This window comes from Blennius ocellaris, assembly GCF_963422515.1.
Source record: "Blennius ocellaris genome assembly, chromosome: 4".
NCBI classification, from domain to species: Eukaryota; Metazoa; Chordata; class Actinopteri; order Blenniiformes; family Blenniidae; genus Blennius; species Blennius ocellaris.
Window position 1 is genome coordinate 16,269,874 of NC_137653.1, and position 15,924 is coordinate 16,285,797.

Here is a 15,924-nt window from a genome sequence, read left to right on the forward strand (position 1 = left end):
TAAATAAATTGCAAAAAGAAATGTTCCAAAAATGTCTTCAAAACTTCAGTACAGTTTAATTATATCTCATAACCCATGCTTATGGTTTGTGATGTCTTTTTTACAGAGCATAAAGCTAATATATTTCTTAAAATCTGCTTGGATGAACATAGAAATAACATCAGAAAAAAGTTTTGCAACTGCCTTTATATTACAGGTAAACGTCCAAACAACATTGCCGCCTGTACCAGTCTATTGTAAAACAACCAGCAGTCATAATCTCATTACATTTCAGGATGAGGAAAAAAATCACATCTTCTGGCTGCACATATTTTACAGCAGGATGTCACCTCACCCGGAGTGCCTGAAGCAAACGGTTGGAGAAAGGGAGGCTGTGTTGTCATGCGTGGTTTTCCACTGTGTGCAGCTAACTATCCTGCTCCTGCACACATGCCTCTTTTGACATTCACGAATAATTTCCCTCCATTTCCTTCCTCTGCTTCGGTAATCTACACTGGCATTTAGGGAATTTCAAGACGTTAAAAAGCCAGGCACACTTAAACCTACCTCCTCCGTGTTGCTCCCTCTCAATGGTTTTTTGTTCTTTTTTTTTTCTTTCCTTTAACTTTCCTTTTCTTCTTTACTGCATAAAATCCACTTTATTGTGTGAGTCGAGCTTCAGTTTTCACCATTATATGTCACACATTCTCTTTACAGTTTGGTTTATTATGGTGGTTATTTCAATAATGCAAAAAAGCGCACAGATCGCCTCAGACATTTGCTCCAGTACATTGAAGTAACTTGCTGAAAGCAGGAAGAGTAATGGGAAATGCCGCTAAGTAGGTCTGAGTCGACTGAGTTTGAGTGATTCAATGAGGTAAAACTGAATATCACTAAGTCGCCTGTTGCCCTTCATGAGGGGATGTTTAGCCTCTTTCTGCTGCAGCAGAATTTATGGTCCAGGATCTCTGCAACCATGCAGGTTCAGACTGTAACATAAAACTAGAAAATTCCCGCGGAAATTTTATTGTGCCTGCCACCTGCCGCCCCCTGCTGCCGAGCGAGGTAGTGTGAAAAATATGTTGAAATCATGTCATTAGCTAGTGATTCACGATCGCAGCGGCAGCACGAGGCTACACTCTAAATTTCAGCTCATTTGAACAAACTTTTTAGCATGCGATGCTAACAGTTAACACCGATTTAAGTGCGTGGAAACCATGTGGTCAGCTAGTAATTCTCGATCGCAGCGCCACCACGAGGCCACCCTCCAAATTTCAGCTCATTTGAACAAACTTGTTAGCATGCGATGCTAACACCAGCGATGTAAGTACGTGGAAACCATGTCATTAGCTAGTGATTCTCGATCGCAGCGCCACCACGAGGCCACCCTCCAAATTTCAGGTCATTTGAACAAACTTGTTAGCATGCGATGCTAACAGCAAACAGCGGTTTAAGTGCGTGGAAACCATGTGATCAGCTAGCAATTCTCGATCGCAGCGCTACCACGAGGCCACCCTCCAAATTTCAGCTCATTTAAACAAACTTGTTAGCATGCGATGCTAACACCAGCGATTTAAGTACGTGGAAACCATGTCATTAGCTAGTGATTCTCGATCGCAGCACCAGCACGAGTCCACGCTCCAAATTTGAGCTCATTTGAACAAACTTGTTAGCATGAGATGCTAACACCTGCGATTTGCCTGAAAAGTGCAGAAGTTACCTCCCAGGTCTGGCTGACCTGGAATCTGGAGTTTTATGACATTCTGAGATGGTAGGCCAATTAGCTTAGCGCGGCGGATAACTAGCTAGTGCGCCGTGATCGCAGCACCCCCATGAGGCCACCCTCCAAATTTCAGCTCAATTGAACAAACTTTGTAGCATGCTAATTGGCATGCTAACAAGTGTTGATGCTGAGTCATTGCCATCAGCATTAAAATGCATTGAAAAGTATGGTGCCTAAGCTACTGTGTGTGTGTGAGCACTGTGTGGTCAGCCATCATGTTACTGGTCCAGTCAATCAGAGGAGCCATGTGTGTTGCGAGGCAGATTTGGAGCAGCTTGTGTGATGTCATGGAGCCGGCTCCTGATTGACAAGCTGCTGCAGGTGCAGAGACTATGAGACGTTATCTGAGGGAAGAAGGGGTTTAAGTACAAACGCAGGTCCCGAACAACTGCTTATAGTTGGAGAACCGTGACACTTGGGTGAAAAATTCCTTCACCGTGGGCGTCGGGAGAAGTTGAAGGACGTGCGGTGTGGTTTTCGTGTCGTCACGAGGTTCCGTCTCCCCGTGAGGACTTGAAAGAAATGGCTGAACTTTGGGGATTTGGGGAGAAAATGACTCGTCAAAATGTATTGGCGCGGATGAGACAGAATCCTGCGCTCCCTATCAATTAAGTCCCCTGGAGGGAGAACCGTGTCTCTCTGAGACAAAAGTGTCCCCTCGTGAGAAACACAAGGCCTGTAGCTACATTTTGATGTATAATATGTTGAGAAAGACAAAGAAATGTGGCCGTGGCGACGAGATAAAAACTTTTTTTTTCAGTAAAACGGCAGTTTTTCTCCCTCTAACTGACATCTCACCCTCTAGCTTTTCCACATACACACCCATAGAAAACTGGAAAAAGGAGGGAAAAGTTGATGACATTTGAAGGCTCACAGTTTAAAACTGGTGAAAGTTTTGAAAAATCCGAGGACACATCTGAATACAGAACAAGTGCGGCAACGTTTTAAGAGTAAGTTTGAGTCTGTAGCTGAATATTTGGCGACGTGATGTGGCGTGGAAAAAGTGTGATTTTTTTTCTTGTTTTTCTTGGCTCCCATGTTAAGCGGATGTAAAAATCATCGCCGTTTTTTACGTGTTGTTCGGAAGCCCTTTGCGATATCCACAATCCAAATGGATGCACAGGATTCCCGATAATTCCCTACGTAGCGATATGCTTTTGTATACGTACTCCAAACGGTGCGGGACTAGTAGTTCGGCAAACTTTGTGCGGCAGAGGAAGAATAATAAAAAAAAACGGCGCTTTCCCAGGATTGTAATAATTGTGCGACGCCTCTTACAGAGGCAGGCACAATTAATAAAGAGTATTGTTGCACCGCAGCCTTGTATTAATAATGCTAAAAAATAGAAATGAAAACAGCATTGTTTTCCATGGTGTTTCCATTTATCTCAGTCTTGCAATATGCATTTATTTTTTTATTGCACTGTTCTTAATTTGATGGACTGGAGGCGACCCCAGGATTTACCGTTTTCACCCATTGTCAACATCAGCTCCAGTCCCCAGTGAGGCTGGATTAGATACAAAGACACTTCAGATGGAAAGCTGGATTTTCTATCTATCTATCTATCTATCTATCTATCTATCTATCTATCTATCTATCTATCTATCTATCTATCTATCTATCTATCTATCTATCATCCCGATGCAAATAGTGATATTGCTAGAATAACAACAGCACAATGTATCACCATGTATACTATCTCAGTTCAGCACGCTGACATTTGCTGAACAGTTTCGAACACAAAGTACAAATGAGGCTAGTGTAAATGTGATTAGTTTTTTTCAAGACATGCGGTCATAAAACAAAGTACAAGACAAATTAAAATGCTGGCCTAATGATTGCAATAGATGGGAAGTGAATGATCACCAGAGTGACTACAATTCATCATGCATGTCTTCACCAAATGTCATGCTAATTCATCCACCTCTCATTGAGATTTTCTTTAACAAAACCACAAATGTCAGCCTCGGGACGGCACTATTTGAAAAACCTGGGGTTCAACAAAGCCAATAAAATATGTCTTAGAGATACCGCTTCAAATGTTTTGTGCCAATCTATGCAGTCAATGTTAAAAAGAGTTTAAATGATAGAATAATTCAAAATTCTGACGAGTCAATACGACTAAGTTGAAATCAACCTTTCCTTGTTTGTGTTGGAACAAAAGTACCTCTACAAAGCATCTGCAAGTTGCCAGCTGTACTGGATTCAAATGTGTAAAAGACAATCTGATCATTTATGCTCATTTAAACTATCCATAAACAAATATCTGTTTTCCCTCTAATCTATTTATCTTCATCACCTCTGCTTTTCCATACTGACCCTGTCAAATTCATATTACGGTAACTACTATTGCAGAAGCACTGTGTAAATTTGTGTGAATATGTTGTTCTCCGGGACAAAACAGTCTTCATGCTCTGCTTTTTAAGCACTATGAAAAATGGTCAATACTTGGTCAATACTTTCAGACATGTATAACTTCCCAACACCAAAATCCTTCAGGTCAGCGAGTTCATCTGTTCAGCATTCCAATGAGTCGTTTCCCTAATGTTCCACCTCCAGCATACATATACACTGCAGGGCTGTTTTGTTTTGGTGCTTTATTTTTAATCTCCAGAGCTTGTTTATCTATCCATATAAAACTGTGATTAATGAGGTCATGGCCTGTGGATAACAAATGTTTTGTGCATTCCAGATTTAAAAAAGAAAAAACAAAAACAATCCTTGAATTTAATATTAAATTGTGCAACTTCTTCTGAAAAAATAAGATTTATCTTGAACTGGGATATTATCTGGTAAAAAAAACAAAAACAAAACTATTTGCTTTCACCTTATTCTTTTCACTTTTCTCCAGCGAATAACTGATGCAACACATGTCCTCAGAGGAAACATACAATAAAACATACAACAAAATGGTGGTTGCAGGCTAACACTGAAACCAACAGCCTCTTCAGGACAAGACAGCAGCTTTGCAACTGCACTCAAATGTACATGTTATTAATTTTGTATAGATTTACTAGTGTACTACAACCAAACACATTACTTCATGATGCATTATTCCCAACACTGGTTGTAGTAATAATGTCTTGCTTGTAAAAAGACATCCGATTTTGGCAAAGCTGCAGCAGAATGTAAAATTATCTTGTGGGATGTTTGAATACCTGAAGTACATCTGGTGGTAGTATAATAGCACATATTTTCCTCTCACGGCGAGGTGGTGTTTACACTCACTGCAGGGAAATGGCTTCACTGATTTTCCACACGCACACACACACACACGCACACGCACATGCACGCACGCACGCACGCACGCACGCACGCACGCACGCACGCACGCACGCACACACGCACACACACACACACACACGACAACCACTCAAAGTAATCATGGCCCACAGTGGATAGAAAAAAAGTGTTAACTCCTCTAAAAAAGCTTCAAACAAGATTTCGCCTTGTCAGTACAATCAAAAGTGCCAAGGGCATGCCGCTATAGAGAGGCATGAACACACATTTGATAAATAATTTTCTGCTAGCCCTGTTTACATTTGAACTTGTTAATATTTAAAAGCATTTCCCCCAGATCTATGTTGAACTGACTATATAAGAGGTAAGGTCAGTCAATGAAATACTCCATAAGTTCTCTCAACAGCCTCAAAATACAAGTTGAGTTGAAAAACAAACAAAAAAAAGCTTCATAATTAAAAATAAATACAAATAGCCATCCAAATTAAAACATATGAATCACTCTTATTAAAAAAGAAGATAATTCAATCTATGAGGTAGTAATGGACAAATTCATTTGACACATATTGGTCCAACTGCATCACCAACACATGAAAACATTATTAATTGAACGTGACTTCTCGAGTTTAAGAACAGAGCTTTACAGCCTAATTGAAAGCAAACAAATTTCAGTTTATTCATGGTGGGAAAAGCTACATCCATGTATGCATTCCCATTAACATTTCTGTACTAATGAATGCAGATCAGTGACATTGTAATGAAGAAGAAGCCTATTCTGAGTCATATAAAACATGGCACATTCACTTTCTACTCTGTTGGGGCCAGTGGCAAGAGAGCACTAGAGAAGCTGAAGCAATCATAAAAGAGCTGAGCGCTTTTGATGTTCAGATGAAACAAACGTCTTGTTTGGCGGAGCGGGCCCTGTGGGCTTTTTTCCCCTTCTCTTTCACTCTGTCACACAAGCAAACAATGAATGAATTAGTTTCATTAATATTCAAGGAAATCTCAGGTTAAAATAAAGTTGTCCTCTATGGACAATGTGATAGCTTTGGTTTGATAATATAACATTTCACTGGCAGACCAAAAGAGACCAATAACAGGCATTAATAGCATTAATAATAGATATTTTCTTATATATTGTTTGACTCACTTGTGTTCAATCCACAAGCCCGGAAGAAGGTGGAATAGTTTTATAAATAAACATTTACGTCTGTGCTTTTCATGCTAAAATATGAAGTAAAGTCGAACTTTCACTTAACTACGGTTATAAATGTCATTTGTTTGTGATAGGAAAAAAAATCACTCAAAATGATTCAAACTTTTTTCTTCCTTCAACTCTGTGAAATCCTTCATTGTAACCTCTTTCTGCCAGTCAAATAAACACTCAGTATGAAATTAATGGATGTTGATCACGATCGATTTACACAATACCTGCTGAGGGAATTAGATGTTACCAAGGAAACGGACCTCACTGGTGTTATTCACAGGCTGTAAACGGACCACCTGGATAGACCTTTCAGTTTCAAAGCTACAAACAAATTCCACGCTGAATACAACAGTTTGGGCAAGTTCATCTCATCATCTCAGATGAAGTGAGTTAAGCTGTTGAAATGTTATACCACTACTATACTATTGAATTAGTACAGTCATTTAAGTTTTCATCCTTACATCTTGGTTTCATCTGGAATGAATTTTGCAGACTGTTTTGAAGTGGTTGTTTGATCGGTTGTGTTTTTCTGTTTGACTAAAAAAACGCTCAGAGCTTTGAAGAACAGGTGAAGCACGGTGACATTCAGAAACTAGGTCACCTGAACGAAACGCATGCTACGATGCTGCAGTGAGACCATTGATCTAAAACATGTCATCTGGTTTGGCTTACTTTATCAAAAGGAAAAAAAAATGTGCTCATGACAAGAAATAGACATAGTGTTTGCTTCTGCACACTCTTCTTTTATCGTCGCGGGCACATATTCTGGCATGTCTACTGAATTAATCAGATGATTCTGCTGGCTGTGTTTGTGTTGCTATTTTTTTTTTTAATGTATCATGTATTCGAATGGCCTCAAAGGGAATGTGTAAATAAATCAGTACACTAAATAAAGACTGACATTGATGTCAAGTGCACTCAAAATAATAATATAGCTTTTTTTCAGCAATTTACTTCTCTGTCTGCTTTATACCAAGTATCATTCTTAGAAGGAATTAGGTACACAATACTAAACTCTCTACAACCTACATTTATATACTTAGAGGGATAGCTGGATTTTGGGCTGTGAAATTGAAAAAACATACTTAAAATCTGACACATGTGAAAATGTATTGACTTCTTTTCACATATAAAAATAAACTATTCATATGAGCTTTACAGTCAGAAATATTGTTTTACTAAACATAGCCTGAAAGTTTACATACTTTCACTTCATATTGGAATTAAAGCGACAGATAACATGTCTGCATATGTGTAATCTCTGAGTTATATTTTTCGAAAATTCAACCAAAGCTGCCATGCCTTCATGTTAGCATGATGCCAATTTATTTTGTTGAACATACAGTAGCTTTTCAGGTAGGTTGGGTGAGTATTACACATATTAATTATTGTTTAATATTCATGAGACTGATGCTGCTGTCCATCTGCCGACGATGTTCGGACATCCAAAATCACAATGTCTGGAGATATTGTAAAGTATGATAACAGTATTTCATTTGTGCAGCTGAGGATGGGTGCCATGTTTGAATATCACATGAGCATTAGCTCAAGTATATACTGCTTTTTCCACTGCAGTCTAATTTCACAATCTTCTCAATGATCAGTGCTGGTTGAATTCAGACGAGCAATCATGAAGCAATGAGTGTGTTCATTGCTGCCAGATTTAATGTTCCTTCTTCTCTGATCATTTATGTAGGTTCTTCTCTCTGTACCTCTTTCCTTCTCTACAGCATCAGGAGCCCTTTTTTCCATAATGAAGACCGCAATTGCTGCCATCTAATTGGACACGCAATAATTTCAGGAAGATTAAAGCCATTACAATTAGCAAGAGAAAAGAGTGAACAAAGAGAGCGAGAAGAAAGATACACTCTAATCAATTCATGGTGGGATAAAACAAGATCTATGAAATCATTAAATAAAGCATTCATATCCCTGAGTGTGTGCATGCGTGTGTGCTTACGTTTGTGTCAGTGCATCTGAATATGCAAGAAAGAATAGGTATGACAAAGAAAAAGAAGGGGGGCAAAACAGATTTGATTTGTCAAACATTTCATTTAAATCTTCCATGCTGTGTTCTTGACAAAGCTATGAATTTGTGATGTCACCTGTATATAGGTTCATTTCATTTTTTAAATTTTGTATACACGGGTGAACCAAACAAAAAAGCAGCAGAGAACTGATTGACACAAGAAAAAGGAACAAGCATTCTATAATATTCTCCCAATAGATTGGCGCAGCTCAGACAAATGCTTTGACATTTCCAGGCGTTGGAATATAAATCGCTCTTCATTACCTCACATATGCGAAAACGCAATTGGCGACTGTATTTGCCTCAAGAATATAAAAGCAAGTCCTCATAGGGAAAGTTCTGAAATGTTATGGCGACAACATGCTTTAGTGTGAACCTCAGAATAGTGTGAGACAAGTACTTTAACGGTAACCTGCAGGTAACCTGCAATGAAAGAAATACTAGATCCCACAATATTTTGTTTGTTTTAAGTTGTGGTTTTAGTAGTCTATTTTAATACTGTAAAAGACGAGGTCCCATAAGACAGGCATGTTTCGTGGACTGTGGGAAGAAAGTAGAGTACATGGAGGAAACCCAGATAGATAGATAGATAGATAGATAGATAGATAGATAGATAGATAGATAGATAGATAGATAGATAGATAGATAGATAGATAGATAGATAGATAGATAGATAGATAGATAGATAGATAGATAGATAGATAGATAGATAGATAGATAGATAGATAGATAGATACATTTGTTGCAGCAGCATTGACAACCAAATATGTACAAATGAACATCCAAACATATATATATATATATATATATATAAAAGAAGAAAAAACACAGAAATATAATATAACCCTCGATAGTATGACTTCCCAGTGAGAAGGTCGTGGGTTCAAGTAGAGTCCGAGGTCCTAGATCTTGTTCTTTCATCAACCAAGCCAACACTGAATGAAACTGATCAGAATAAACTATGACATAATATGAAAATTGCATGTTCTCTCAACATGCTACAACAACAGGAGTTACATCAGTTTGACCATTACAGAGGCACGTTTGCCCGACGTGCAACACGGAGAGGCAACATAACACTTTGTTTTAAATGTTGGTTGCGGAGGTTCTCACCAGAGGGAAAGCTTTATTTCGAACCCTTCAAAGAAAGATTAAAGGCTGTCATAAGAATACATTTTGGCAAGCAGTTGTGTTATCTCTCCACTGCAGAGTGTCTCCAATTAAAAATGAATAATTTGGCAAGCGTTCCATTTCCTTTTTAAACCATGCCACATAAATTCACAATTCAGGAAGAAATGGCTTGATATTAAATAGTAATAACATCATTAAGGTCTATGCTCTCGATTTAGAGGCACAACGCACACTTATTTTTGTACAGCTTGAGTCCCCTTACGTGAATGATATCATAAGCACATGAGAACCAAGCCATGTTTTCCAACTTTGTCATCATCATGGGTTTACTGCCAATGTGGGTCAAGATGTAACACAATTTTTCAACACAATTTTTCCTTTTAGCAGAAAGCTCGTGATTGATCATCAAGTCAAATGGCAGGTTTTGAGCTCTTCTTTGGCACTCACTACTCACTCTGGTGTGAGCTATGGCATTTACACAAGGCCACTGCATTTTAAGTCGATTTTACCCTTAAAACCAAAGGATAAGTTCTGCATTTCCGTTATGCATCAAACTGTGAAGGTTTTCAGACAGTTATCAGCTTGTGGATTTGTAAATCGCAGATTTCCATACATGTGTCTGCCAGGTACAGCAGGGTTGAATACAGGTTGTGACAATGCAAATCCTCAGTGAAATAAAACTGCTGCTGGAGCACAATCAACAAATTATACACAGGTTGCAGTTTTGTTTTGTTTTTCCAACCCAAACAGCACTGCTCCTGGGTAGAACCTCTCATAATTATGATGTGCTTGAACCAAACCAGGGACTTACAAACATCCACGTGGGCCACTTGCGCAATATAATGTGATCCAGTAAAACAGCTCGGCCAAATATTCTGCCTTTATGAGATACACAATGTCTTGTATGAGATTCTTGTGATTCAACTTCATTTGTTTATTGTTGAGTTTGTAGGCTACGTTGAGTTAGATTGCATTGTGTTGCTTACACTGTGCATACCTGCGTTTTCAAAAACATCTAAAATATAATATAATGTCCTCGAGCCACTGGGTGTATCACGTTTAAAATCTTGGGTCTCGTCGAGATTATCAATACAAACAAGGCCTGATTCATATTGGGATTAAACCATCAGTGTCATATTTATTAAACTATTAAAAAATAAACAGATATGTGAATAAATTTACCAATGGTACCACAGGCTCCAAAACCATCTTATAATAGTTTTATTTTTAACTGTAGGATAAAGTCAAATGAGAACCTCACAATAACATCTCTAATTTTAAAAACGGAAATGAGTTCAGCATATAATCCCAAGTAATTCTTTTAACATGTTCAGAAGATTCGACAAAATGTGGTAACTTATGCACCTGAAGTACTTTACCTGAAATACAGAACAGCACAGAAGACCAGTGATTATGGCCATGGCCAATAGATGTATGAAGACAGATTACAAGATACCCCATCAACACCACAGTTTCCTCCGCCTGTGTGAGAGCACAAGCTGAGAAGATGAGCTGTAATTTGTGTAATTTTGCTCTTTGCTTCTCCCTTTTCTTTAATGACAACAATTATCGGTGGAAAACATCTGTAGGCCGTGCTGTCTCCCCTGATCTTGTCCTTGCCGTCTTTGTCTGATCTATGTCTTTACCTCACTATCTAAATCACACACATCTCTTCCAGCTCACTTTTCCTCTCAAACGCTGTCTTCTTCTACAGTAACATAATTTGTTCTCCCATTACAGGTTGCCCTGTTCAGATGATACTAAACTGATATGACTTCATACCTTTGCAAGCCATATTGTTAATGTAATGCAGCGGAATGAAGCTCAGTCATAGATTTGATCATATCGCACGCATTCATTTCTTATACCATCTCTAGATCATGAAAATCATTGTTGACAAACTTTATTTCTGTCTTTGAAATGTAGGGTTATTGCAAGATGTTTACATCATTTCCTTAAAAATAGCTGTTGTCTGACTTTTTATATCGGAGATTTGATCTGAGATCATTTGTGCATTTCTACAGCACTAATATTTACTCACACACGTCACACATATCATCTGTCACAACTGGACTAATGGTGGAATGGGCAACTTGAATTTGAATTTTTCATCTTTTAACTGAAAGCTTGGTAAGTAGATAGAAAATAATAAAATTGTATTCATAATTTATTTTTAACAGTGTAAATTTTCACTACTTTGCTCATGTCTATCATTTCGAAATCAGAAGTGCAGGTACAAAAGTGTTTAAAAGTACTGACCATGCATTTACAATTGAATAAATAACAGATTATTTGCTTCTTAAACAGATTTTGTTGGTCTTAACTCTATTCTTAGCAGAGTCTGTCACGCCTCACTCGTTTTTCCAGTCAGTTATCACAGGAAGTTGTCTGAACCTCTTACTCACCCCAATGGTTTCTCCAGTCGACTGGCTGGTGACCCAACAATCTCCCCGAGAGTACAGAACATTTGACCCAAAAAGTCCTGGAGGGATGGAAATGAAGAAGAAAAGAACAGAGAAAGGGAAGAAGAAGGAGGAAGGGCAGGGTTGTGGATATGAAGTAGAAAGGTTATAATCAGACCTAGAAAGTAATGTTCCTCGCATTCTTCTACCGCTGGAAATCATGCATGTCAGAAGTTGAAGGCTTAGTTTCATCCAAAGACGCTGGTTCACTCATGCTCATTCACATTTGTAGGTCAAAGATTAAAATGTGTCCTGCACATTCACATTTTTTACCAACATTTTACTTTGGTTCAATGTTGTTCGGTACTGGCAATAAAAAGCATTTCACCGGAGTGATGTGGAGGTAACGTACATTATACTTTATTAACTATAATACCTGATGGCTTGTGAAATTAAACCAGCACTCTTTATCTCTCTGATCGTCTCAAGGGTGGGGCACTATGTCGAGAGGCACGTAAGAAAACACTGATGCCACGGCTTTAATGGCTGTGGGTGTATGGTGAGTATGGTTTGTCACTGTGGTTCCCAACTCATCCACACAGAGAGTCCAATATTTACATTATTATCAGGCCATGGTAAACACATCGTCCAACTTAACACCAAACAAAATGAAGGAGCTTTAGAATGTGAGAAGAGAGAGCCACCCACTGAGCAAAATGTGAAACTTTATTCTACAATATCCAAAGTAACAACCGAAATGTATTGTCCAAGCTTTGGGTTTATTCAGTCAAATATTTCTTTCAGATAGAGATTGTTTTTTGTTGTTTTTTTTAACTAGAATTTGCCCAAACAAGAAATATACTGTGACTTGTGTTGGAAACCACTGGTTTAATGACTTGCGGAGGATAACAGGGAAGACAGAAAGAATCAGACCACCATGGACAATGATGTAATGCATGACTTACAAGGCTGAGAGAGATTCAGCCAGTTTACATGACCATCAAAATCTGATAACTGCAAATAATCAGATGATTGTAAATAGATCTGGTGCATGTTCATGCAGTTCAGAAATATAATATCTGAAAAACCCTGGTTGACATGTTTCAGTCCATATCTTTGAGAGTAAGCACTCTATGTAGAAACATAAGACTGAAAGTTAATTTCAAAATGTCTGGCCTTGGAAGTATTAATCTTTTCCATTTGATTCACACATGCCAAGATTTCAAAGCACTTAATAAATCAGATAAACAAGCATTGTTAGTTGAGGACGAATCTAGGGGTGTTAATCTGATTTCTCAAGTAGATAACTGATGATATCTGACAAAGCATATGGAATATTGTTGTTTACAAGATCACTGTAATAATCTGATAATGCAAGAAATCAGATTGGATTGTGCGTGTTTATGTAAACAAGCTCATTAACAAAGAAAGTTGTTATGGACAGAGTTTCATCATCTATGACTATTTCTTCTATCTAGGTGAAGTCTCACATTGTCAACAAGCACTGATCAGGTTCATGAAACTCAGTTTTTGCCTGGAAAGGTGCACCAACAATGTAATGTAATTGTTTTTTTTTTTTGTTACTCACAGAGAAAGATGAGGGACAGTCCAAACCTAAAATCCTCAAACTTGGCCTTGGCAGAGGTCGTACTGAATAATTCATTGCCATGCTGTAGTGTGTTTCATTTCACAGAGTCTCTGCTCTGTGTTGCTCACTGATAACACTCAATGTAATGTGTAAGAGTCTAGAAATTCTCATCGTCTTGATTACGATAAAAATATCATGGCTGAACATTTCTGTTCTCTTTGTGGAGCACTTTCAGATCACAATAATTCCGAGTGGCACAGATGGTTTAGCTTGGCTCTCAGCTGTGTTTCTTTTTTTTTCTGATCAGCGACACCATCTTTCCCCCCCTCAGAGAAGGATCATTAATGTGAGACAGCACCCATGCAGTGTCAGAAGTGAGAGAGATGCTGGGACCTACGTTGAGTTCTGCGGGCTTCCAGAAAAGTTGGGCGGCAGCAGCAAACAACAATAACAACAACAACAACAGAACCGACAACAACAGAGCACATCATATACCAAGACACAAGACTGTAGCAAATACTCAGGACTCCTAGCACTGTTAAACAAGGCAAGGTGAGAGCAGAAGGAAGCAGCATGCTTTGTCAGAACTGAAACCCAGAGCAAAACCTGAAAGAAGAACAAGTGATGGAAAAAAGCAAAACACCCTCGATCCAAATACATCAAATAATCATCCAAACTGATTATTTTGGCATAAAACGATTCCCAATGCTTCTGTTACAATAGTTTCCATTGTTATAAACACAAACAACTTATTTTACAACTAAATAAAACATGGGAAGATGCATCTCAAATTATTCAAATACAATGAAAATGTTATTTCTGTGAAAGTTCATTTACTTCAGATACATTACAACCATGGTGAAATATTCTGAAAAAGTTTTTTTTTTTTTGACAAGTCATAAAAACACTAAAATACAAGATCAAAATACCACAATCTTTCAAAGAATCCAATGCTATATTCTTCCAACATGAAGCCCAAATTGTATTAATGGTCATTTTATATTAATTGCAATAAGTTCATAATTTAAATTGAAACTGACTGCAAGAATAATGGATGCAAAAGTTAACTTTTCAATTCTAATCTTTGGAGAATGCATTGCCGAGATGGAAACTATTACTTAAAAGCATTAAATCATTAAAGTTTATGTATCACTATAGCAAATAAATAAGATAAAAGATAGAAACATTTTCAAAACTAGGTGCTATATCAAGACAACATAAATAGTTTTTCATAGCACTACTCAACTCAACTCAAACATACAGACCTGTCTCAAAACAAACAATACAGAGCAAAGAGAACAACTAACTTTTGTATTTGGATACGTGTGATCAGGCAGTTCAAAAGGGGTTTGCTTTGTTCCATCATGAAAAATTTACATGCGACAAGCAACACAGATTAAAATCACACAGAAACTGGAAATGTAGATATTTCCAACATTAGACCACTGATAAAAAAAAGAGGGTGAAGTGGTTCAAGTTTTGTTGAACATTATCATTCAATCGGTATATTCTTCTGTTTGTTTGTTTATTTGTTTGTTTGTTTGTTTCTCAGCAATTTGAGTCAATTTTTCATTGTCATTCGCCCAAAGCGTCCCTCCATTTATCTGTGGTTCAAGGTCAAAAATAGATTTGCACTCACGTGTTTGGACAGGTCTGGACTTTTGGAGTCGACATCGTACCTGAAAGGAAATAAAATTAAAGAAAATGGTTTTTTTCCCCTCCAGGCCTGGGGAGCAAATTCTTCTCTTTATGGACACAAACTGATTGATAGGCTCTTAGGAAGAAAACATGGCTGAATGTACTCTAAGCCCACTATATTTAGTTGTCGTTGTTAGTGGTTTTTTCTGGAGTGTCAGACTTGCTACATATGAGCAAGAGAAAGAGCAATGTGATAATTGGAGAAAAAGGACACATTAAAAGTCGCACATCAGACCAAAAGCAAAGGGGATTATATTTTGATGTGCTAAATTGAAAATTGCAGTGTGTAAGGAGGTGGGTGGACATCAGAAGAAGAAAGACTGGGGTGATTGTATGTGTAAATTCAGAATGAGGCGAGATAAAAGAGCCGAGAGCTTCATATCTTTTCAGATGTTATTATTTATGGCGCAGAGTAACTGGGGAGCAGTTCAATGGGAGCTTTTTCTCCTCTTCCTCTTAGTAAAGGGAGGAGAACCAAATCTGATATGCATGTGAATCTAAGGCAATAGAAGTGATGGAGCAATAGATCCATTTTCCCTGCGGATGAATCAGGTAGATTTGCCAGATAGTATTCAGGGGAAAATACCAGCTGATCGGGTGCACATGTAGTGTTTATTTTTCTCCACATTAATGAAAAAGAAGTATTACAGTTCAGTGCATGATTTCAGAGCTTCAGAGGATATAGAAGCAGGTTATGCTGACGGTCACACAGCTCAAAGTGACCAATGTGACCAATAAGCTGACAATTAATCCCACAAGCTGGCCAAGATCACATTTGGTGGACTGCTAAGATAGGTCTTTATTTGTTTGTGAGTATTTTGAGTATTGTGAGTATTCAGCTGGTCTGCATGCTATGAATCCTGTGAA

The 15,924-nt window shown here is 38.0% G+C and overlaps 1 protein-coding gene across 2 annotated transcripts in view; it reads right to left on the reverse strand.

The window, feature by feature from the left end:
• The window catches only part of cpne5b (copine Vb), a gene marked incomplete at both ends in the record, with an annotated part of 120,656 nt that overhangs the window by 68,051 nt on the left and 36,681 nt on the right, over positions 1-15,924 (reverse strand). Inside the window, 3 exons of one of the 2 annotated variants that reach the window (XM_080495738.1) lie at positions 11,775-11,851; positions 13,757-13,771; positions 14,999-15,038. In XM_080495738.1, the coding sequence (XP_080351864.1) occupies positions 11,775-11,851; positions 13,757-13,771; positions 14,999-15,038 (132 nt within the window). The remainder of the gene's footprint in view (positions 1-11,774; positions 11,852-13,756; positions 13,772-14,998; positions 15,039-15,924) is intronic. The other variant, XM_080495739.1, reaches the window with a different exon arrangement.